The 25991-nt window shown below is 39.7% G+C and overlaps 1 protein-coding gene across 2 annotated transcripts in view; it reads right to left on the reverse strand.

The window, feature by feature from the left end:
• The window catches only part of LOC140557536 (leucine-rich repeat transmembrane neuronal protein 4), a 131199-nt gene extending 114519 nt beyond the window's left edge, over window positions 1-16680 (reverse strand). Inside the window, exons 1-2 of one of the 2 annotated variants that reach the window (XM_072682030.1) lie at window positions 15798-16680; window positions 6654-8194 (exon numbers count right to left, since the gene is read on the reverse strand). In XM_072682030.1, coding sequence (XP_072538131.1) covers window positions 6654-8194; window positions 15798-15801 — 1545 coding nt within the window. In that variant the 5' untranslated portion in view covers window positions 15802-16680. Of the gene's footprint in view, window positions 1-6604; window positions 8195-15797 lie in introns of both variants that reach the window. The other variant, XM_072682031.1, reaches the window with a different exon arrangement.
• Between the last annotated feature and the right edge of the window lie 9311 nt (window positions 16681-25991).

Here is a 25991-nt window from a genome sequence, read left to right on the forward strand (position 1 = left end):
AGAGTTTATGAGAGAGAAAACACTCTATTAGTTGTGTTGAGCTATTCTAATTGTTATTGTTTGATTGCTTAATAAACCTAAATTTTAATTGCAACTTAATATACAATAATATATTTTACTATATTTTTATTACATACATTCACCTACCTTAGATTCTCACAATATTTACCACTGTATTTCACTAAAATGCTGCTAGCACTGTCACAGATTCCCTATCACCAGGCTTCCAACATGTTGTGCTGTATTTTTTGTATGAGCATAAGCTAAATAACATCTGTCCCTGTGATAAGATATCTAAGAGTTTTCTATTGGCATGATATTCCTGCCTTCTGTTAACAAAAGGATGTGTGCAGCTAGTATACCCAGATTTAACCAACAATTATGGGTGTAAGAAAGAGAATATCCTGTAGTCTTTTCAGAACCTGCCCTCACAAGTCCTGGCAAAACCCTTAGCAAATTCAGTAACCCTTAACCCTTTTAAATTTCTAAGCCTTAGTCAAAAGCTACTGAAAACCATATCCAGACCCAAAGCAAGTTTCTTAACTGCTGAGAAATGATCAAATATGATATACATATCGCCATTTCACAAGACCACACAAAAGTGTGTGTGGGGCAGTGGTGGCTCAGCGGTTAGAGCTCCGGGCTGTCGATAACAGGGTTGTGGGTTCGATTCCCGGGCTCGGCAAGCTGCCACTGTTGGGCCCTTGAGCAAGGCCCTTTACCCTCTCTGCTCCCCGGGCACTGGAGTTGGCTGCCCACCGCTCTGGGTGTGTGTGTGTGTGTGTGTGTACTCACTGCCCCTAACATGTGAGTGTGTGTTCACTACCAGATGGGTTAAATGCGGAGGACACATTTCGTTGTACAGTGACAAATACGTGCACCTTTACCTTTTAAGTCATACACATCTGATGTTATAAGAGGGCCTTAATACTTGTTCAGTCTATCAAAGCTGTCACTAGGACCAAATCTGTATCTCATGTTTCTCACGGCTTGTGTGAGGTCTGTCATGGTGGGCTGGTCTGGATGGCTGCATGTGGTAGGTGAGGCAATGTGCGGTTAAGGCCAGAGACACTGGGAAAGCATCCAGAGCTCAAGGACGAAGCCTGTGCTATTTGGCGCAACCGACAAAGACCAGCAGGCCTCTGTAAAGAGGACATTTGTAGTTTTAGGGATGTTGTCATTCATTTTAAAAGTGCCAAAGCATCTTTGCTTTTAAGAAGTATCCCTGACTTCAGAGAGGTGCCATATGTGGCATCAGTCTTTCGCTAAGAGTAAACTGCTTTTTAATGCACATAACCAGGACACAGTGGGGTCCAGGGTTGCTCCTGGTATCAGCAGTATTACAAAAGCAGTGCAACTCCAAACAGCCAGTCTTTTTTCTGCTGGTGTCTAGCTTTTCAGCATGTTAGAAAACTACATTGTTTGAGAGGTGGATTGTAAATGTGTTTAGGGAGGCGGAGCAGTTGTGTGTAGAGCATAGAGGGGAGGGTGGAGAGGGAGAGCTATTTAGCAACATTTACAAACTGTCCACACAAACCTACAAACAACATTTTCACAAATTAGCACAATCCTACTGCTAAACCTCAAACAAACAGTGATAAGGACCACAGACAGACTTTATAAGATGAAAATGAGAAAATTAATATGGTTCCAGCACCTTTCGTTCAAATAGAACCATTATATTGACTGGAGGTTGTTTACACTTTATAAAGGATAGTCACATTCACATCTTATTTACAAAAATGCCAGGAAACCATCATTTGAAAGCTTATTTAATAAAAAACAGAAGTGCTTCTTCATTAACCTGGCTCCTGTAAGTGGAAAATGTATTAAACCACACAGTAATCAGCTAATTTGCCAAAAACCACATGATTTGACAAATTCACCAATGATAACTACTATTTTTAATAAATAAAAAACTTAAATATAAGTAATACAGGTGTGTAAAAGCAAATACATCAAATAACACTGTGTTTAAAAAGGATGGGCTAGATAGAAGGCTTGTTTTTTATACTTGGCGTGCAGATTGAAGCACCTGCTATCACGGTTGGGGGCGTCAACATTTGGTAGATTGCAGGGTTTCACGTAATAAAGGACCAAATACCCTCTGGTGACATAAATTTGGATTTATGCTGAGATGGAGCAAAATGCTTTATGATTTTAATGGTTTGACCAACAGAAGAGAAGACACAAATGATCACGGACATAAAGAGACAAATGAACATGCATGTATGTTTACAGCTAAAAAACAACTTTATTGTTTGTTGTTTTTGACCCAGTATCATATTCAAGACTTATTGTGACTTATGATGATGATGATGATGCTAGGACCAAATTATTTAAATATGAATGATACAGCTCATAATGCTCAACCTGATGCTTGTATTGTGATCATGAATACTAAAGGTATTGTATACAATTTCAATCCAATACACATGTTTGTAAAATTCAGCAAATGCTTCATTATGGTTAGCTAGTTGTCTATTGTTGTCTGTTTGCACCCTGGAAAATGTATGGTGTTCATACTTAGCCCTGGCTCTGTAAATGGGAATAAAACAAATTGGCTTGGGTCGAGCCACACAACAGTATTCCAGCCAATCATCAACAGGGGGCGCTTGTGCTCATGAAGAAGGGGGGAGGCAAGGGAGACTGTGTATCTGCGTTAAACTACACATTGTCTAGTGTAGAGATGGCTGAGAAGCAGCCAAAACATTCTTAAAACCACAAAAGTTCTTAGATCAAGCAAGAGTAAAGACGGGTAAAAACACTGGCGAGGCACTTGGATGGTGGAGAGACCTCCGAACATTAAAAGGCATGAAAAAGGATGAGGTGCTGGATAGGTGGGAAACATTGGCTCATTTTTGCTGTTTCACAGAAACTGGTCAGTATCATTTTGTTGGTGATAGATAATCCCAAATAGTTTGCCTAGAAGCAGCAATTGTAGTTTTCTAATCCGCAGCCTATCTTACGCTAACCATGTTAAATCGAATTACTTGTCATAGCTTTTTCTCTCATGATATTTGATTGTACAACATTTGTGAAGGGTTTTATGGCCACAGTGGGATGTGGGATTGGACTGATGAATTATTTGAAATGCTGTGCTAGGTAACATTACCTTCTATGCCAGCTTTGTTAATTAATTTTAGATTTTTTTATTGTGTTTTGGATGCTGTGTTTGTGTTTGCTATCTTTTGGCCCACAAGACGGGTATCGTTACCATGACTATGCTGGAAGCATGAGCTTCTGAAGGGACACTGAACAGTGTTCACCACAATTCCAGAGTCTGTTAAATCTTTTTTAACGTGAGCTTAATTCCCCCTTAATTCCCCAAACTGACAGCTTAAGTCCCTTGGATGCCCAACCTTTGGGCCTGATGCTTAACTTTTTTTATGTTGAAATGAATGTTTTATCTGTAACTTTGCCTATAATATGACTCCTGTTTAAGATCTGTGTCAGATGAAAGCAATGTTCCTCCTGTTTCTGAAACTCACTTTGATCAAAATAATGTCTCACAGGTGGCTCTTTCTTTTTGGTCAGACTGATCTTACCTCAGTCTCAGCTGAATAAGATTCAAATAAGACAAGTAAGTGTAAGATCCTTACACTTGCCATTTCTTTTAAAGTTATAGTTCTACATCTCAGATATCTTCCAGCTGCCTGTCAGTGCAGAAGGAGATCTCATGCTTTTGTCATGTTCATCTCCTCTTTTCTCCTAAAGGGAGAAAGGTACGAATTCAGGCCGACATTATTGAGATCTGCTTTATGAAGAAAAGACTTTTTGCTTCACTATTTGCAGTAACAGAAATTCTGACCAGGGCTGCCCAATCCTTTGCATGTCACTTTACATGCAGGATGTATGTGTGCCTTTTTACAGACAGAATATAGCCACACTAGGTGGAAATAACTGGCCATTGTATCATGTAACTGCCCAAGGCATTGCCAAGATTGCCAGTAATTGACAGAAAAACCTACAAAGGCTCATGCTATAGTCAAACCTGCACCCAAGAGCATTTTTAAATAGGAACTCCTTTTAATGTGCTATGTAAGTTTGTGTACTTCAAATGATTACAGCCATGTTACACTTCCATGTAACTGTATGCTTTCTTTCTGTATCTCCTTTATTCTCGTGTAAACTCTTAACATGGTCATAGAAGGTCATTGGTTACTATTATGGGGTAAAAACATACTACAAGTTCTTTGCCTTTATGTCTTCAGATCTCTCTGTCCTTGATGCTTCCAATTTCCTGAGATAAAATCAAGGTCCCTCTCGCTGTAAATACGGGCAGGCTGACTGTGCGCAACATCAAGGGGGCTCTGTAATGGCCTCCAGCCCGGGCCTCCTGTGGTCCTGCCTCGTCAACAAAACGTTGCCAGAGTCTGCTCAGTTGGTGAGCAAAACAGAGCACCCACGCAATTAAAGGACAAGGCTGACATTTTGGCAACTATAATCTCGTTTGCAGTAACGAACACGTCAGACAAGAACAAGGTTTTTAGGATGTAGATGGTTGTAAAAATGACAGCCAGCCAAGTGTTAAAAAATAAAAAAAACATAAAGAACAAATTGCCATTTTTGATTCTGGTGCAGTAGCACATGCCTTCAGCAGATGTACATACACCAGTTTGAATTGATTATTATTTTAAATCCATTTAAGACATTTTGCACTGGACATTTTTAAGGAAAACAAATAAAACCGGATAAAATATGACAGAAAAATTGGTTGCAGATTCATAGATTTACATTCTTAAAAGGATAGAACTAATAGTTACTTTTTAAGCAGAAAACATGTGCTAAAGAAGCACATGATGTCTATACTATATCTCAACTCAATCAAGTTGCATAGTGACAATAGTCATTGTTCAAAGCATTAGTTAAGTCAACTCAACTTGACTATCAGATGCCGTTCATTGGCGGCAAGCACTGGACATTCTGGTGATATCAACCTGCTAATGTTATTGTAAAAGATGAATACTAAATCAATAAAGATACCAATACATTATGAAATGTTTTCTGCTTGTTGCATTTGCAACACTATTTCCAGTCTGTGCAGCAAGAAACACTATGAGCCTTTCACTGGTCTGGTTTCTAAGACCTCCGTATCATAGCAACTACGAATAAAAGTGGCCAAGACACTCAAACACCTACACAGAAATCACAGACAATATGGACCAGGCAGTGATGAAGATATTTCAAATCGACAGCACTATATGTGCTGTATCTTTGACTGACTGTAAAATAACCAGTGGCAGCTGCACTAAATGCAAAAAAAAAAAACAGACAAGCATGACTGTCAAGGAAGGAAAGGGCAAAAACATTGTATCATGTTTGTGCTCAGAGGAAGAAGCTTTTTTTCTGTGCACTTATGAAATACATGGGGTGCTGGTGGAAGAACAGCACTGTTTCTTGTCAAAAAAAAAAAGGTCAGACAGCAAATTTTGGCAGCTTTCCTCTAGTACCAGTTAAAGCATTCTCATAATTATAGCAAGGTTTTTGAAGTGAAAATGTTAAATTACAAAAGCAAAATAGCACGGAGCAGCTCTAAATAAACCTCCAGTACTGATCAGCGCATCTGTTTACAAATCTTACAATCAGTTTCACATAGTATGTTAGGGGCAGCGGTGGCCCTAGGTGGCCCTCTCAGAGGTCAGAGCACTGGGCTATTGACGACAGGGTTGTGGGTTTGATACCCAGTGGATGCCCACCACTCCGGGCATGTGTGCTCACTGTCACTATGTGTTTTTACTGCACGGATGGGTTAAAGGCAGAGACCAAATTCTATCTGTGTCCCACACAAATGGTGAATAAGGCTGTCTTGTACCAGTCTTCACATCTAACTTAGCAACTGCTATATCTGTTAATGCATTGCTGTGTCATATCTAGTTGTAGTTTGTGATATGCAAGCCAATGATAAAACAAATGGACGCCATGACATGTCTGATATATCATTTTAGCCCAAATATATAAATAACTCTTCCTGTAGGACTTTTCCACAAAGACTTTTACCTTTGTAATGTAGCTATGAACGCTAACAGTTCCTCAGCATGCTTTACCTGCAAGAAAACATTAGCTAGTTCCCTCCTATTTCTGAGCATTAACAAGAAGGAACCTTAGTGCTTTAAAGCATTAAAAATGACATAATTAAAATAAATAAAACATGTATCCTGGAATAGCACAAATATTGCTCTATTTTGTTGTTTTTTTACAAATTTTCCCAAGGAAATGTATTTTGATATTACCACAAAAAGCACACACTCAGGATAGGAAAGGACCAGTGCACAGAGACTTAATCCAGTACATAGCATCCATTTTTATAGCCAGGTGTTGATGTATTTTGATAGCTCTTGTTCTGTGTTATGTTTCAGCTGATGAAAGGCCCCTAAACCAGTACTGACATTTGATTCAATCATATGTGCCATGGTGCACTCTTTTGTGTTACAACACCTGAGGTAAACAAACAAACAAACAAAACAATATGAATAACCCAAAAACCAATGGCTCAAGTTACCATGCATTGACCCATGTTCCTACCCTTTAAACAGGTACAGCTAGTGGGGGGGGGGGGGGTGCACAACACATTTTTTTTTCCTCACATTGACAGGACATTTACCTCTTGTAGCCCGCAGTGGAAATGGATTTTAGGAGGCGACGGATCATACCTCACATTCTCTGGAGCCGGAGATGGTATAGGTGCAGGGTCCTGTCCCATTGACTAGTACGTCCATGGTCTCAGAGTTTGTGGGTTTGTAGTCCACATAATACTCCTGTAGTGGGGAGCTTAGGGTTCGCTCTGTCTCCCGCGCCTTTTTCCGGCGCTTTCTCACCATGGAGTGCTGCTGTAGCTGCTTCATGCTACTTGGGTATCGCTTCCAGGAGACATAGATGACAAGCAAGATCATAGCCACTGATAAGAAGAGTGCCACACTGCCTGCTATGATCTTATGGAAGGAAACATGTTCATAGTCCTGCTCAGGAACAGGTGGGGAAGCAACTGTTGGAGAGGGAACTATAGGGGTGTTGCGGCTACTCTCTTTGTCCATCCTGGACATTGTGGGCACTAGCACACGCCCAGGTTTTGACGAGGAAATGAGAGTAGTGGAGACTAGAAGATATGGAGTTGGGGTAGCCTTGCAGGTGCCAAATGCGTCCATAGCATCCATAACTTTCTCCCCCTGAACCTCCTTTGGTCCAGCGCAAATCATGGTCGCCTCCTTGTTCCCCTTGAAGTTCCTTAGCCAAGCAACAAGAGGGCAAAGGCTGGGACTACAGTCCCAAACATTTCCTGCTAAACTGATAGTAGTTAGAGAGATCCAGGCTGCCACAGTCTCCTGAGACACATTGGTAAGCTTATTGGAATCAAGGTTAAGGGTTTGCAAATTGGGGAGACACTGGTAAATGCTGGCATCCAACACCTGAAGGTCATTTCCAGAGAGGTCAAGTTTCTGCAAAGAGGTCCAGGTCCAAGTAATTCCCTGTGTTATAGACTTTATCCGGTTCCACTGCAAATAGAGAGCTCGAAGATTGTTTAGACGAGGGAAATGAGAGAAATTGATCTTCGAGAATTGGTTGTGCTCCAAGTGTAACTCAGTTAGCTTAAGCAGTCCAGCAAATGCGTTGCGGGTGAGACTCCTCAGTCGATTATAGCCCAGGTCAAGAAATTCAAGATTTCGACAATCCTGGAACACCCGCATGGGAACTGTCTTAAGGGAATTTGATCTTATGTGAAGACTTAGCAACTTGCGCAATCCTTGAAACTGATTAGGTTGCAACAACTGCAGTTTGTTGTAAGAGAGGTCCAAGTTACGTAGGTTGGGAATTGTGTGGAACGTACTGTTTTCCAGCTGAGTGATCTTATTTGAGCTGAGGATCAGCTCCTTTAATCTGCGCACACCTTGAAAGGCTTGACTGTCCACCACATTGATGTAGTTGTGATCCAGGTACAGCCACACAAGTTGACTGAGGCTGGCAAACTGACCAGCCCTGAGGCTAGCCAAGCTGTTGTAGCGCAGAGAGAGGCCCTGGCATCCCATGGACACATTCTTTGGCACATCACGAAAGGCATTTGACTCACAGTAGACTATTTTGCCATCACAGCGGCAGCTCCGGGGGCACGGGCGCTCTCGGACTCTGCTGGGGGAAGCGATGAGCCAGGCCTGCACCAGCAAGGGGATCATGAGCCAGCGGCCTCGCGCCAGGGACCCTGCAGACACAGAGGGGCAAGAAGGAAACATCTAGGCTTCGGTCAATACTGAAACTGCTGAGACAAATAAGTGTACCTGGTTTCCTGCATTCTGTCAGTCCCCAACATTACTTTCCTTTACACACTGTGAAATGTACAAATAGTCCATACTATATGAATGCATGAACACTGTTAAAACTATTAGATTCTCAAGGAACATTTGAAGGGTCTTCCATTTGAAATGGTGGAGGAGCCTCTTAAGAGAAAAAAGCTTTTAAGAGGTTTCTTAGAAGTTTCCTCAAAGCACCTTTAGAGGTTTCTTCACAGTTTAAAACGGAAAAACCTCCAAAAGTTCCTCAAGTGTCCACTCTTAAAAATGAAGGTGACAAAACTGATCAATCTAAAAAAAAAAATTAAAAAAGAATTAAAGGCTCTTTAAAAACTATTTATGTACTTGACAAGTGAGTGTGATAAACATTTTAACTGTTTAAGAGACCTGCACATCATTTCTACACTAATTAAATGTTTTTCCTTGAACCATATTTTAAAGGTAAGAAGTGTCTACAAAGAATGTATATGTTAACTAGGAAACCAGGGATTAAGGAACATGTGTTTACCAAGTAAATGAGTGAAACCCATTTCTCCAGAAGGTAAAAGGTTGAGCTTCATATGCTAATGTGATCCATATTTACCATCATGTTTTTCCTTGTTTAATGTTTAAAGCAGCTTTAAACAAGAATTGGTATTTGTTGTTGGGCTCCCTTACAGTCTGGAAGTGGAATTTGCATGTTGAACCACCCCTAAAAGACACGCTTTTTACATTATATTATTAATAAATAAATTAAGTATTGTATATTGTCAAATATTGAGTTAATAAATGTGATTTATTACATTTAAAATACTTGCTTTAACATTCAGTAGTATAAACCAGCTGTCAGACATATCCAAAAAAAGAATCTAAGAGGATCTTTGCATAAGCCTATTGAAAATGCAATGTAAAGGATGGATGGATGGATAGATGGATAGATAGACCATTTATATTTTAATAAATTAAATGACTGTATATTGTAAAATAATGAGATAATTATTCTACTGTTGTTCTACAAATCTGCAGACTAATGTAAAAGAGTACACAAGTCAGGGATTTTATTAAGAGTGTGAACTCTCTCCAAGAGATCTATTCTAAAACCTTTGGGTAGGTTACTTGGATGAAAGTGACTCATCTGTGCCATGGGTTGGCTGGACAACCTTTCATCTACCTAACAATGTAAATAAGATGTTCAGTTAATTTGTGTTAAAAAGGTAACACTGTGGCTATTCTTTCTTTCCATGAGACTCAACAGTAGGTGTGATGCAGAGTTGGCACCACCTGAAAACAGGTGGCAAATCACTGAGGGAATTCTAGGCAAGATAAATTCTGAGTAGTAGTAGTATTTACAAGATACTTAACAATACATGTTTTTAAGTCATAAAATATAAGAATAACAATAATAAAAGTACAAAATAACTATGTTTAAAGGGGTTAGAGGTCAATAAATAAATACAAGTTTCTGCATAATAAGATACGGTTCAGTAAGGCTTCATGATATTTGACCATACATATCACCTAAAGGATCACACCAATATATGCAAATTTACACTGAGGAAAGGGGAATGTCTGTATAAGCTATTGGAGTCTGCATTCTAACATCACTACTTCATCAACAAGACAGAATAATAACAATAAGTTTGACAGGAGAATAGACCATACCAGAAATGGGTCTCTATGAATGCATAATGCACCATAGTTCATTTCACAGGTGGCAGGCTCCTTCTCCACCCTGTGTCTTCCAATGTATTACCATAAGACAATAACAGCTAAGATGCCGTCACATAGCAAGAGTAAACTAGCCAAAGCGAACCTGTGAAAAAACAGGTCAATACAGTTTCTACAAGTCTAGTGAAGTACATGAACAAGTATCTTCCAGAGATCAACTAGTTACTAGTAGGCCTATCATGATAATTATTTCTTTTTGGGTGATAAATTCTTGAGAGACACAGAACTGGCATTGTAAGTCAGAAAAGCATGTGGACTTTACTGGAACTGTTATATTTTACATTAAGACCTGGGTTATGCAGCATTACGGCATTCTCACAAGCGTTGTCCCACCTGCTTTACCAAAGTTACATAGTGCAGTAGCCAGCATGCTGAACCTAAAGTAGCAATTTCAGAGATACTACATAATGCCACATAATGTTGCTTCAGTGCAACGACAAATTATTTCTATAATAAATTAAATTCTTGTATTTTGAGCATTTTCCAGTTATGTCAGAATCCTCTCTGAAAATCAACTAGTTACTAGTAGGCCTGTCACAAAAATTTTTGTTAATAATAGCATAGTATAGCAATTGCGCAGTTTTAAAGACCAACGGATGTTTTATAATTAGAAATGTTCAGACATTAAAATTGTTATAGAAAACAATGTTGAAATATTACAAATAAAACATGAATAAAATTAAGCCACTCTTTTTAAACAAAGTCAACACACCGGCTCGTTCACTCATGTGCTCTGCTCACTCATTTTGCTTAAAGTCAATATGTTCCCACACTGGAGCTGTGGAGTGTGACTTTACTCTCCAGTAAAACAACAGAGTGAAGTCACTTCAGATGTGTGACCATGCTCAGTGTATTCTCTTTGTCATACAATGATGGAATAATCACCTTTTGTCCTGTTAGTGGTTGTGTTCCTACACTCACTATACTGAATGAGCACTCCCAATGTGTATCACTGGCTTCCTGTAGCTGCTGCCCGCATCAGATTCAAAACCCTGACGCTGGCCTACAAAGGCAAGAATGGACCAGCCCCTCCGTACTTGATGGCAGTGGTCAAAAGCCGATCTGCACCAAGAGATTCAAGTACGGCTCAGCTTGACCCGCAATCCTGTAAGATCCACGGAAGCAAACATGGACAAACATCCAGACTTTTTTTCTGTCCTGGCACAGAAGCGGTGGAACTTCCCCTGGGTGTCCGAGCGGCAGAGTCGCTCGCTGTCTTCAAACAGAGACTGAAGACCCAGCTCTTCCAAAGAGTACTTGGGCGAAGTGTAGTGTCGAGTTTTGTGGTCTCCATCGTGACTTTTGTGTTTAGTACGTCTAAGTTTAAAGGTATCTTTTGAATCCTAGTCTATACAAACTAGCTAAGGGTATCTTTCTGAGTAAACAGTGAAGCAAGTTTGTAAGTCGCTGTGGACAAGATGCGTTACACTGGAAAATGTAAATGTATAGAGTTAGTGGTGTTCTTTCTCCACAAGGCTCGATAGTTTCACATATTTTACAGTATCTTTGGCTGAGTTTTAGTCAGATGTGCTAAAAACTGACAGCCTGACGGCATCTCTTTCTTCAGAACACACAGCGAAATACAACATGCCGTTTCTACAGCTGTGTGCAAGGTCAGGCAAGGTGCACTTGATAACCCACAATCTTTCTTTGCTGTTTGTTGTTTTATAATGAATGTAACACACATTTGCGTTGTGAGGTGGTTTCAGTTTGTCTTACATTGGAATACAAGCCACAATGTCTGTGCATGGCTTGAATAAAGACGTATGAAGAGTGTAATAAAGAGTGTGAAAGACGGTGGGTTGGTGTGGTGCAACAGATAACACCACTTCCTACCATGTTGGAGACCTGGGTTCGATTCCCAGTCTGGGTGACTATGCTGTGCTACACCAATAAGAGTCCTTGGGTAAGACTCCTTACACTACATTGGCCCTCCTCTGTAATACCAGTAACCTTGTAAGTCGCTCTGGATAAGAATGTCAGCTAAATGCCCTAAATGTAATGTAATGTAAAGACTACAACAGCAGTAAACCTGTATTATACACTATTATGGCTTCCTTTTCTACACAATAGATGTATCTTGCTTCCGAGCGAGAGCAGACAAAAGAACTGAACAGGGCTAAAATGGCAAGAACAAACACAACTATACACACAATGAGCAAAATCAAGGTCAGCATGAATGATTGAGGTCATATCATATCTCTATATATTTTTTATCAATGTCTTTCTATTACACCTGGATATTTGATTCTATTTTTATTTGAATCTTCTTTTTGATCCATTTATCATACATCCTTACTTTGTTTCTTATCTTTATTGTTTTATGTAAGTAGAAAGCTACTTACATGTATTGTAACTTTTTTTTTACATGTATTGAGATGCCCTGGTCCTACTGTTCTACCCCGGTGCTGCCCAACCAGGCTTTTTATTACTCTACTGCTGCCTGCTGTGATGCTGTCCTGCCCTGGATCTTCGCATTGATTCATTTACACCACTCTAAATACTACATAGCTGTGCATATAACTGTTTGACCTGCATGGGCATTCACATTAACACTGAGCATGTGTCCTACACTCATTCACATTCTCATAACGAACAACCTGCTGTCACATTAGCCATAACTCTTCATTATCTGAGACTTTCTGTTCAGTTATTCTTGTTGTTCTGTTATTTGTTATGTCGACCAGAGGAGGATGGGTTCCCCTTTTGAGCCTTGGTTCCTCTCAAGGTTTCTTCTTATTGATCTGAGAGGTTTTTCCTTTTTGCCACTGTCACATTAAAAGAGGTTTGGGCCTGTATTCTTTATAACAATGTCATTAAGATATTTCCTATTAAGATAGATTAAGATACTTTTTAAAAGATGTAATGACTTCACTTGTCAAGAAATCATTTTGGCAGTGTGTCCAAGGGGAATCTTCCACATACACGTCTTACACAGCGTTATACATATTAATCAGAGGAGATACAATACTTAAAATTTTTCTCTGTTCCTTTACAACAATCTGAAGCATCTAGCTAATGACATTGTGGTTAAATGTCAAAGTATAAGCAAATATAATAACATCAACAAAACAAGCTTTTTTTAAGCTTGCTAAATGGGATGCCTCTATTTGAAGGGACAATATTTAACAATGGTTAAATATGAGATGACCAATACTATTGGCAAAGCACTACCAATCACCTACCATAAATGATTCAACCCAATGACTAAAGGTCTAAAGATCTAAAGGATAGATACAATTTTGCATGTGTAATCCCATTAGTTATTTGTGTTAATAATGGCACAGGATAGCATAATACTCCACACCGCACTGCTAATCTGACACAAAATTGAACTGGTCTGCAACAATCTTACCCCATTTTAAATGGAATCTCAAATGCGCCATTCAAAAGAGAAATGACTTCCACAGCGGCACTTTTTATTACACATGCCATCGCACTTAATGATATTTCCATTACCCACATTCTAATTTCCCCAGACAGAGACAGCCATACCCAAGCACAAGTTTCCCTAGTTTAGCCAATCCAACTCAGGAAACAGATATGGCTCCTGTCTCTGTCCCTCTCTCCATCCCTGACAGCTTTTCTGTCTCCTGCTCCAGTTATCTCTTTTGACACCCAGTCCACTCTATTACATGGAAAAGCTCTTAGGCATTTAATAAGGGATACCTCATCTGTCCAAAAGTCTTCATGTGAGCCAGACTTAGCTAAGACAGGCAAAGTGATAGAGACCAAGGGGAGAAGGGGATGGGGAAAAAAGGATTTTTTCCCCCTACCTGAGCATGTAATTCAATTCACACCATACTCAAATAGCAAAAATGAAAAAACAACACTACACAACACTATAAATAAACTAGATTGGTGTATGCAATGCCAATTATAGCATAACAATAATCACACTTTAAAAAAGGCAAACATTTTAGGTATCATGAACAATGTTCAATAACATATATATGGTTGTTTCCTAGACGTTACTCTGTTATACCCAACTGAAATGCATTGAAGGCATTCCAAGATTTCACTCTAAAGGGCATACATCATATATCTCTCTTCTATTTAATATTTCTCTCTGAGATCCACAAATTAAACTGACATTTGATATTTTCCACATGGTGTGCTTTGCATATATGTAAATAAACTCGTTTGGATGTTTGGATTGGCAGCCCTGAATTGTACATCCTTCAGACAGCAGTTTCTGAACTCAGATGCCCCATATCATAGATTTTGGGATGGGACAAAATAGGAGCAATGGGCGGAGCTAAACTGCTGCAGGTTGAATAGTCACATAGACATAAATGTTGGCTTTGTGACCTCACAGAAATGATATATAGATTGTATAGACTGAGGAGGGAACTGTACATTTATGAAACGTGTACAGTGTTTATATTCATTTAAAATCTTTACTTCTTTTACTTAAAGAAAATATCAAGAAAAGAGGGAGCTGGGCAACCAGGCCTTACTGACTGTAAATATGGATAAACTAGGCAAATAAATAAATAAATAAATAAAAAACAGCATGCAGCAATGGTCCAGTAAAGGTTTCGTCATGCTTCTAGTCTAAATCCAGCAACTGCAAAGACACCCAGACAGATGCAAGAACGTATGCAAGGTAGGTAAGTATGTCCGTACAGACTGACAGACAGACAGACAGACAGACAGACGGACAGACAGACAGAAAGCAAGAATGTGTGTTTTCTTAACAATGAGTATTGTTGTTGTCGCTTCTGTTTGAAAGGCTGTATTTAAGCATGGCCTATTTCGTTGGGCTATCCAAGATCTTGGTGGCTGATGGGGAGACCACACAGCCATCTGTGCACTCGTAAGCCCTTGAATGTCAGCGGGATTTCAAAGATGAAGATGCGGACTCAGAGCATCTTCTCTGCCTCTTTAAACTAGCCCATGCATGAGCGAGGCAATGACAGCTGGTCTCGTAGAAAATGGGTCAGAGAATATTATCAGCCTCCGTCTCCTGTGCTCCAAAGAAAACAAATGGCTACACAGAGCAAATGCTGTCAAATTGTAAATCATGAGTTGCCCCCCACCCCAGCACCACCACCACCACCACCACCCCAACAACCCCCCGCCCCCCTCTTCTTTCTCTCTCTCCCTCCTATTCTCTCTTACACACACACACACACACACACACACACACACACACATACAAACACATTCAGAAATGAATCGATCAAAGTCTGGACAGTATCAGCAGAGCAGACCAGTGCACCTACAATTCCTTATCTTTAAAATGCAAAAGAGGTGAGTAGGTGGTTGGGGGGGCCGGCTAGTGATCATAACAGGATCCCATCAAAACAGGACATCAGGCATTTAGCTAACCTGTTGATCTGAGGATAAGATGTGATTATCTTTTTACCTAATGTTTTTTTGTTTGTTTCTTTCTTTCAACCCCTACATCTTCAGTGTGATGTGAACACCAAAGCAATTACAACATCCCAGAGATTTCACTAGCATCCCTTACCCTCAGTAGGACCTGCAGGACATGGGTGCAAGGTTTTCGACTTTTATTCAGAAGAAAGGAATCAACTTAAGCAGCAACACCCAAGTTCAGAATAATGTACAGAATAGACAGACCACTGCATCTGTACAACAGCAGTGCCACGTCTTTCCCACAGCCCGGTTTCACTGCATGTCCCGACGCTTCTGGACACCCTACATAGCACAGCGTCACGGGACGACCACAGCACGTCAGATCAGGTCTTCGGAGGACGCCAACACGTCCAGCTCCAAAAGCGCGCAGCCTTAACGCTCTTATTTACGGAACCAGACAGGAGAAATGCTAAGTTAACCTACCCATATCTGCGTCCTGTCCAGTTTCTGCAGGTTCAGAGCGCTGGCCGCGGAAGCCGCATGGCACTTTCAGTCCCCGCGCTGCGTCGGCCTCATCCAGCGGCTCCGGTCAGCTCGCACAGGTCCGGGAGGAAGGGGGGTGGGAGGGTGTGTGTGTGTGTGTGTGTGTGTTGGGGGGGGGGGTGTTGGGGGTGTAAGAAAACCGCAAAAGGGGGTGGGGGGGGGGACGGGGGACGCAGCGCACTGAGCGATGCACCTGCCTGCGTGCCAGCTGCGTTGTCAAGGTGGCCCGAAAAAAGTCCGTTATTCCGTACGGCGAAAGATTTCAGGTCTCCGCAGCTGCGCCGAGCAACACGTCTCGCCGTGCAAACGGGAGCGAGGATGAGAACGCGTCACACTTCTGCGCATCATTGCCGCTAAAGTACACCAGGACTGATGATGATGATGATGATGATGATGATGATGACCGTCCGTTTCTGAGGTGCGCTTTAGTGCAGGGACGGAGAAACACGCGAGGCGGACATTGCCGGACACCGATGGATTCTCCTGGGTTGGCTCGGTGGTTCGGGTGCGCTCGCCAGTTACTTGCTTAAATCGCCTTCATCCGTCGGGTGCTCAGCAGAGCGTCGCCTGAAGAGAGACACAGAGACACACTGGTCAAAGTACAGGGAGGGGGGAAACACTGTCCAAGTCCTCTGTCCTGCAAAAGCGCGCATGTGATTATGTGAAGTATTCCAGCAGACGCAGGCTGTCTTCATCCCGCCTCCCGTCTCTTTCTTTCCTTCTTTCTTCACCTTTTCTTCACCAGGAACATTTCACAAATCAGGATTGGAGATGTCTGTATGTGTGTAAGAGTGTGTGTGTGTGTGTGTGCATGCCACTACGCAGCCGGCGCACTAACAAGAATGCTTAGTCTGAGTTGGCAACTTCGCCCAGCACCATGAATCGGATTGCCCTCTTCTGGTGGGAAAGAACTCCTGTAGCCAGAAGGGATTCAAGCTACAGGACTGTCACAGACACTCAATACAGCCTTAATCTAAACTACACTATCTGACTCGTAACATAATTTAGTTCAGTTCAGTTAAAGAAAGGAAAATGGTCCCACAATGGTCACTGAAATAACTTGAAACTCAATATAATCAATATAAACAATCAAATGTTCATTAAATAAATAAATACAAATGTACTGATCAAACGGACATATCTGTATTATTGCTTTTGAATTGTGGCTCAACAGAATCATTCAAATAGCAGCCCTCGATATTTGGTTGCTCAGCCTTTTGAGGCAATTACTGGCAAAATCAGGCGATTTTGGCAAGTTTGCCAGCATTAACTCAGCGCTGTTAGGGCTAAATGACCACGGTGGGCGTTACATTGTAATATTCTCAGTGTTAAATTTACAGTAAAAGGTTTGATTTAACACTGGCGAATGTTTGAATCAGGGGCACCACATCAGCTGCAGATGATTAGAACACTGTCAGAGGTGATTTGGGGGTCTTTTGAGTCTTGGTTCTTGAGAGCTTGGTTTGCTCTTGATTCTTAAAGTGAGAGGGATCACCAAGGTGAGATCCAAAAAGCTCAGTGAGGCTGGAAAAGACCTCAAAACGACTAGCATCAGCCATTCAGGTGTCCAGAACATAATTTAGAAGTAAAGAGTATTTAAAACAACTACCAACATGGCCAAGTTTGGTGCTCCTAGCAAGAGCAGACCACACAGTGTGTAAAGAAGTGTCCAATAACCCTTTAAAGTCATGCACAAACCTTTTATAAATAGATTATTATTATTATGATGATGATTATTATTATTAATATCATTATTATTATATATTGTATTGTTATTATTGTCCTCTGTGTTGTTTGTTTTATGACATTACCTCAAAGATCAATTCCTGAATATTTAAATATATTTAAATATCACAAATGTTTTCGTGATTTCACATGACATACACCTATACAAACATTTGATTGAGCCATGCAATGCAAAACAAGGTTAAATTATAAACAATATTTAACATTAAATTAGACTGTAAAACATTTCAGTCAGCTACTAAGTTGTTCCTAAGGTGCAGATTGTATATTAGGTTTTTTTTTAAATGCTGAACAAGCATTAAGGTGTGTTGATTTGAACCCAAAAACTCAATTATGTGTGACAGGCTCATAAACCTACATTGTGATATAAGACCTGTCCCCAAGTGGTGATGAAAATATGCCATGACATTGTCTCCTTTTGTGGTGAGGTGTAGAGAATTCTATAAATGAAGGTACGGAACCTGGACATGTCACTAGACTCTACAGGGGCACATTACCACTATATTACATGTATTTTTAACAGTTAGAAATGTGGAGATTGAGACGAGTGTTTCCAAATATGAATGGATGACATGTGATGCTGGGCAGTGGAATACTGCATTGAGCTATTTCACAGGTTTTCCACATAAGCTGTCTCTAGTCTCTAGCATCGGAATCTTAAAAATATTGATTTTGCAAGCATGTGTGAACATTATTGTGTGAAATTATTCACATAAATAATTTCATAATTATGTATTAGGAAAATTTCCATTTTCTTTTTAAAAACAGATGGTAATATCAGCCTACACAGCAGTAATTTGGCACAAAAGGAGAGTTTTTAATATCCCTGGTTTTATATATTTTTTTTCCATCATGGAAAGGCAATAGAACTCCAACATGGATCTAGGTGCCATGTTTTGTTTTTTTTGTACCTTAAAATAACTGACTTGTCCTCAGCTTGTCCAGAAATGCATGTGAAAATGCATGTGTTTAGGGGTGGCTCAAAGTGTGAATTACACTTCCCAATGGTAGGTGGAGCTAAGTTCTTACAGTAGACATTGGTAGCATGCTTGTGTAAATCCAATCAGGGTTGAAGCATACAGAAGATTGTCTAAGTAACCTAGCTGCCCAGCTGCCCAACCTGCGCCACATTCCCTGAAATAGTTATTGAATAAACAATGGTCAAGAGCGTGACCCTTTAATGGTACTTTGTATCAGGGTCACAGTCTTCATTTGAAGCAACTGTCTGCACCTGATCTTTACAGCCTTTCTAATTAGACATAATGAGCCCTTGCACTGTAATATGCAATGTAGTGCACTTAGCTGCTGACAATAAAATATGAGGCATTAATCATGTTAATTCAGTCACTTTGTTAAAGCACAGAAATAACGGGGCAAAAAAAGAGACTGTGGGCTATTGTAGACATTCAGTGGATGCCTGGCCTTAAACCCTTTGCCCAAATACTTCATGTAATAGTCTGTTGTCCATGTGATAGAAACACTATGCTATGAGAGGTCAATATGATAGTCAATATGATGGCATTATATCATTCTCATATTAAATAATGTCATCTTGTGTTTTTTCTGAGTATACTCTGTGTATTGTGTGTGGTTTGGAACACAATATTTGCATGTACCACAAAAAGATGGATTTAGGCCAATTATAGAGAGCCTGTACACAGGACAGTGGCAAAATAAGAGATGGACATCATGAAGCAATAATCATATTTTTGTTTGTGTTTAAAACAAATACAAATAATTATTACTATTATTATTAATATTGGTATTATTATCTCTTGGATCTGTAATTATATATACAGCCTAGCCCTCACATATGTTGCTGAGCTCCTCCCTAACAAGCCCCACCTGGAGCCGATCAGGAGTATCATGTATCATGTAAGTATGGTTATGGTATATTTCAGTATTTGCCACACTTGGTTCATTTTATTAATTTAAGATTTTTTATAAAGTTATGATGACTCATGGCAATATTTTATGGATTTATTTTTTTGCTGTTTTCCTATTCACCATTGTACTGTATTTCAAGTAAAATGATGATGATGGGATCCCAAAATATTGTTTTGTAGGTGTTTACATCTGTGTTGTGGGGACTCCATAGACAAATTAAGTATTTGATCTCATTTCAGGGATTGTACAAATCCGCATACATTGTATCTAGATTTTGGTTTCAAATCCTCTGAAATAGAAGACTGACTTCTAAAACTTACATTTTCAGTTTTTACTTTTTGCCTACAGTGTTGTCTTCAGCAAATGAAATTCACTGGCGTAGCCACTTAACTAGTTAATAACATCTCTGACCCTGAAATATTTCATAGTTGCTTTAATAGTTCTTCTGGCTAAATTGCTGTTCAAGGAAGTCCGAGGCAAGATGATTCTGTACCCTTCATAGCGTGCTGATCATGCACTGAGATGGATTGAATATTAAACCCTTCCTGTTATTCTCTACACTTTCCTTTTTCATTTTCTCATGATGCATTCGCTACCAAGACAAGGGTCCTGATTATGATTCTACTACAAAATCTCTCTTTCTTTCTCTGTTAAGAGAGCTTGAGAAAGTAACCTAACTGTAACATTACCACATCTTGAAACTGTGATTTTGTAATGATCAGTAGGTAACACCACTAAGTTTAAATTTAGTTTTCATCATTGCATACATATAATATTTACAGTCCTGCATCAACCATGCTTAATATAACTGGTGAAAGGAGGGGTTCTGTTTTCTTGCCCTAAGGTCTTTTCTAGGCTTTTGAAAAAAAAAAACTAGTTTGTATGGTGGTTGGACTGTTCGTTGAGCTGTGAGCTGTTCATGGTTGCTGGTTGAGATTAATTTGTGTATTTTAATGGGCCCTCCATTTTTGTTTTTTGGGTTTTTTTTGGGTGAAATATTGTTTTTTGCCTTGCTAAGTAAGAATTTCTTGTGTGGGGGGGGGGGTTTTGGAGACAAAATTCTGACACTCAGTATTTTTTGTATATATATATATATATATATATATATATATATATATATATATATATATATATATGAAAAATACTGAGTGTCAGAATTTTAGTAACTATGGAAAGTATGCTCCATTCATTTCAACTTTAACCCTTCCTTCTCCAGGTCATGGACCCCTTACATACCCCCACCTTTCAATATATCCTGGGCTGAATCTGCCTCCACCTAGTCTCCTCCTTCTCCTTTCTGATCACTACTCTAACTAAGGGACCGGTGCAGACAACAGGAAAGCTGACTCAGCAAACTCAGTCTTAGATATTCAGCTAAGAATTAATCTGTATGGATGTGCATTTGAAAGCGTGACATTTATGATTCAATTATTATGAAAATCGAATTCATGCTTTACTTCTAAATTATGTTCTGGACAGTGGACGACTGATTTCTAATTGTTTTGAGGTCTTTACCAGACTCCTATGCATCCACAACCTTCTTTCTGAAGGCCTTTCTGAAAGCTCTTTGGATCTCGCCATGGAGATACCATTCACTTTAACAACCAAGAGCAAACCATGCTAAAGACTTAAAGGCACAAAAGCCTCTCTAACAACATTCTAATCATCTCTTTTTTTTCTTGCTTTTGGTTTTTGCCAGAAAATTGTGTGATTATTTAAACATATAGTGCTGTTTAAGTCAAAACTAGACTAAGAACCACTATGGAATTTTGAATGGTATTTTGTTATATTTACAGGCAATAATATGTTCAAATGTAGTTTTAATTACAGTGTATTGCACATCTTGCTCTATATAATGATATAGAGATTCTAGAGATTAGATTCTAGAGAATTTTTAATTGGGGCACAGGTGGTAACAAAGTAAAAGACTACTCAACTAGATAGTGTTTCAGTAGGAACTGTCACTAAATAGGCATCTACAGTTAGACCTATGAAGAAGTCAAGACTGACCCAATATAAAACCAGCTGATCAACTTTCTGAGAGATTTCATATTTTTGGAAGCGTGATGTTCCATTCAGGCAATACGGTTTCTTTAGGGTCATTACTAGAGGATTATGGAAATAGGTGCTAAGTCTTTACTAGAGGGGGCTGGGGGGGGGTCTAATATGACTTAAATGCTTTCTACAACTTCAAACAGGTAGTCCTTCAGTCAAGCAGGCTGTCCTCTCTCTCTCTCTCTGTAGTACTGTAATATGTACTACAGTGTTATTTACTAAAGACAGTATGTACTACTTTTAGCCTTGTCAGTCTCCTTACGCTTCTTTCTTTATTTACTTTGTTAGAAATCCGGCATACAAGAGACAGATTCAGGAGTCAGGAGACTGGCTCTTTAGCGTTGGAGTTTATTCACGTGCAGACAGAAAATTATACACGGGCACAGCTTAGTTGATCACAGTCAGTCTAGTCTAGTCTGACCATGTCTAGTCTAAACCTATCCAGTCTAAACCAATCCAGTCTGATCGATTCCAGTCTGAACTAAACCAGTCTAGTCAAATCCAGTCTAAACCAAATCCAGTCTGATTAGGGATATTTCGAGAGGACCCTATATACATTGGGATCTGTGGGAGGGAAAAGGATGATGAAGAAGAGGAATTTAAGGTGGGGAATGTGGGGGGATGAAGGTGAGGGTGAAGAAGGGGAGTTTAAGGAGGAGTAGGAGGGGGATGAAGTTATGGGGGTTGATGGTCATCACACAACAAAGGTCATCGGTATGACCACTTGATTGTTATCACCTTTTGAGAGTTATTTGAATTACCATATACAAAGAAAGAGAGTGACCACTTCAAGCTGGCAGATGAAGGGTAACAAAAGGTGAGATAAAGGAGTAAGATAACCATTTGATAACAAGTTGAAACCACATGAAAGTAATGTTAGAAAGGGCCATATTTTCTCTCAACGTTCTACACTATTTATTAACTTAACAACACACTACAGGCTCGGCCTTTCTTTATATTTGTTGTTTATGTGCTCAAAATGTAATCCTGACGTATATAGTACAATAGTTTCAACCCATTATCAACTCAAGCTACAAGGTTTCAACCTATTATTAAGTCATGTTCACATTTTTGTCCCTCACTCTCTGACAGACAGACTTAATTGCGGAGATTCTGTGGCAATTCTGAGTAGAGTTATGATTATAGCTATGCACTGACTAATTCAACTGATGGGTGCTCATCAGCTTTTAGATGTCAATGAGATACATCCATTTTGTGCACAGCGGGCTTTTAAAACCCTGCAAGGTCACATCAAAAATGTCATTTGCATGCAACACTGATTAACCCAATGTGCTACACAAGATTACGAAGATACTTCACTAACCACCCATACGTCACTACACTGTTCACTAAAATCTCACATGGGATGTATGTATATGTAGTTATTTGTAATAATTATGTGAAATAAATTGCTTGACATAGTTTCTATAACACATCCACCCACACCACACCTCTCAGAATTCATTACCTTGGAGGGAGCTTCAGAGAATGTGGAAAAAAAGGCCTGAATTATTGCGCTAGCTCCAAGGCCAAACAGCACAAGACACGCAGCTAAACTGCACAGTACAGAAACATTGTGTGTGATGCTGCTTGCTGGCTGTGCTTAGACATTAAACAGCTGTTGCATGATTTGCACAGAGTGGCAGTATTTAGAGCAGCAGAATGACTGTGAATCTCTCATTAAGGATTAGCCATGTAAACAACTATCAGCTCCATTAGTATGGGCTTGGAAATGCACTGAATAAATAAATGAACGCACATTAGAAGCACACTTCAGTTGTAGTGGTCCATAAATGGTGGTTGGAGAAAAGTATTTCAGTGAAGTCGGCATGACAAGCGTATCACAGCCAGAACTCACCATCTCTGCCCAGGAATGTTGTCTGTGTTTGTATACGCCTGACAAATAAATGCCAAAATTTTTGTTTTTTGCAAAGCCGATAACAGGTCTGGCATGGCAAGCCATTTCCAGCTCCTCTCCCCACACTCTCCCACCGACTGTCAGAAGCATCCCTGCACACTTAGGCTCCCTCAGTCGTGAAGGGACATTTTGGAATAAGCAAAGCGTTTGAGGAGGGATGCGTGCAGTGAGCGCTCAGCTGTCAGAGTGCAAGGGTCTGTGAGGGGGGCTCTGGATGGAATGCTTTACTTTACGAATTGTATTCCTCTCCACTGGGCCTGGAATTGCTCTTCCCCCTTCTGTCACTCTGTGTCCGACAGCCCTGCCAAGCAGAGTGACGTCTCACATACACAAACAAGTGAAGGATGAAGCTGCTAATCAGCAGATGGGAGCAACATGGGGCTCCAGAAAGGGGCAATAGGGCCATTGCAAATATGCCCTGTGCTTTACACTAGTAACTGTCACTGGCTTACACTAATGAAGCGTATAACATAGGACTAGCAGTCTAAATGTACACCTTTCCAACAGAAAACAGATGGGGGTATTCATCCACTTATTGTTCCCACAGACAGAGGCCCAGAAGTGTTGTCTTTTGCACTAGTTTCAATACAAACTTCTACTGCAGTTTCTAATGGCTTTTTTAATGTGCTTTTTTAAAGGCTGAAAACCACTTTCAGAGTGGTTTGTATTACTATGGTGGATTATTGCAATACTTACTGAATCTTTACAGTCATGGTAAAAAGAATCTACTATAAGAGTATTAAAATTTGCCTTCAAACTGGATGTGATGTCTTCGGCATGACAGGCAAACCGGTCGCTCATTTCTTAATCAGGTACAAAATATGCTCCTGCAAGTTTATTTTCTCTAGCCTAAGGGTTTCAAATGCCATAGAAACTATTTGCTTTGCTGCATTCCTTTTAAGCAAAGGGAGCCACACACAAGCTCCAAGTGTACAAAATACACACCATACAACTTTCAACAACTGGAACTAAACTCCACTGTTAAATTAATTAATCTCATAAATGTTCCATTTTGTCGGTCATAGTCCAGACATAACTGTATTTCCTGTAGTCATCATTGTACTTGGTGCAGGTAAAGGTGCATGTGTCAAAAAAGCTATGTATAAAAAGTCTGATTACATATTTTGTAGTTTTGACAATTAGCAGTTACTCATTTTTTAATTAATGTTTTAATTCTGAAGGCATTTTGTCTTGAGTAGAAATATAAAGTGGGGTCCAAACAGCAGAGGCATACTAATGAAAATGCTTATATTTTGTATTTAAAAATCTTTTTAAAAAGTTTATTTTTCTAGCTGAGTTTAAACTGAATGGAAAAGAACATATAAAACATATAAAAATAAAACTAGCAACAGTGTTTAATGTTTATGGGACAATCTAAAAAAAGAATTAAATTAGGCAGGGTGAAAACTGGAAGGATCCTTAACCTCATTGGTCAAAGCAAAGAGCAAAAACGTTAAAACGCAACATAAGTAATAGAAGGTGAAAGGTCAGTGACAAAATCCACTGTCATATGTGACCAACGACAGTTTGGAAAAGGCAGAGACATGAGTTTGGTGACCGAGATCTGGTGTGTGTGTTTTTCCTTGGGATGACCAGAAGTAAAGGAAGAGTGGGCCCAAGTAATGAGAAACTGCAAGGGAACAATCTTTTTCCCTTCTGGGCACTGGTCAGGAATAGAGATGTTATTCAGTGCCTGATCAATTTCCTCATTCACCTACCATCTAAAGGGAGCAAACACTACACCTTTGGCAAGATCAGTACAGTGGCTTGTCATTACAGCACTGACAAGTAAGGGCATAGGTTTCTGTGTTGTGGGTGCCAGGATGGTTAATGATGGTAAACTGGAATTTTAATTTGCCAGTAACTTGTGGTCACCTACAACAGTTATGTTCCATAGGAGGCATTAGTTTAACCAAGTATACAGGAGGTACCTTAATAGAATTGACATTGGGTTTTTCCTTAGTGGTAGAGTTTAGTTGCTTATCATAACTATATAGAGGACACTAAAATGTACACCTTTTCACCTGTTCCGCCGATGACTGCAGTCCAATAGACTGTTTGTGTAAATGCATTGAGCTTATTAATAACTAAATGCATGTTAACTTTCTCCAGCTGAATAGGGACAAAACAGAAGTGATTATATTTGGCCGCAGTGAAAGAAAAAAGTAAGGTCAATGCACATGTCAAATAGCTGAAGTTCAAATACAGTGGGGCCAAAAAGTATTTAGTCAGCCACTGATTGTGCAAGTTCTCCTACTTAGAAAGATGAGGGGTCTGTAATTTTAATCATAGGAACACTTCAACTATAAGAGACAAAATGAGAAACAAAATCCAGGGAATCACATTGTAGGATTTTTAAAGAATATATTTGTAAATTATGGTGGAAAATAAGTATTTGGTCAATAACAAGTTCAACTCAATACTTTGTAACATAACCTTTGTTGGCAATGACAGACATCAAACGTTTCCTGTAAGTCTTTACCAGGTTTGCACACACTGTAGTTGGTATTTTGTCCCATTCCTCCATG

Source organism: Salminus brasiliensis, chromosome 6 (genome assembly GCF_030463535.1).
Source record: "Salminus brasiliensis chromosome 6, fSalBra1.hap2, whole genome shotgun sequence".
In the NCBI taxonomy this organism is placed as follows: Eukaryota; Metazoa; Chordata; class Actinopteri; order Characiformes; family Bryconidae; genus Salminus; species Salminus brasiliensis.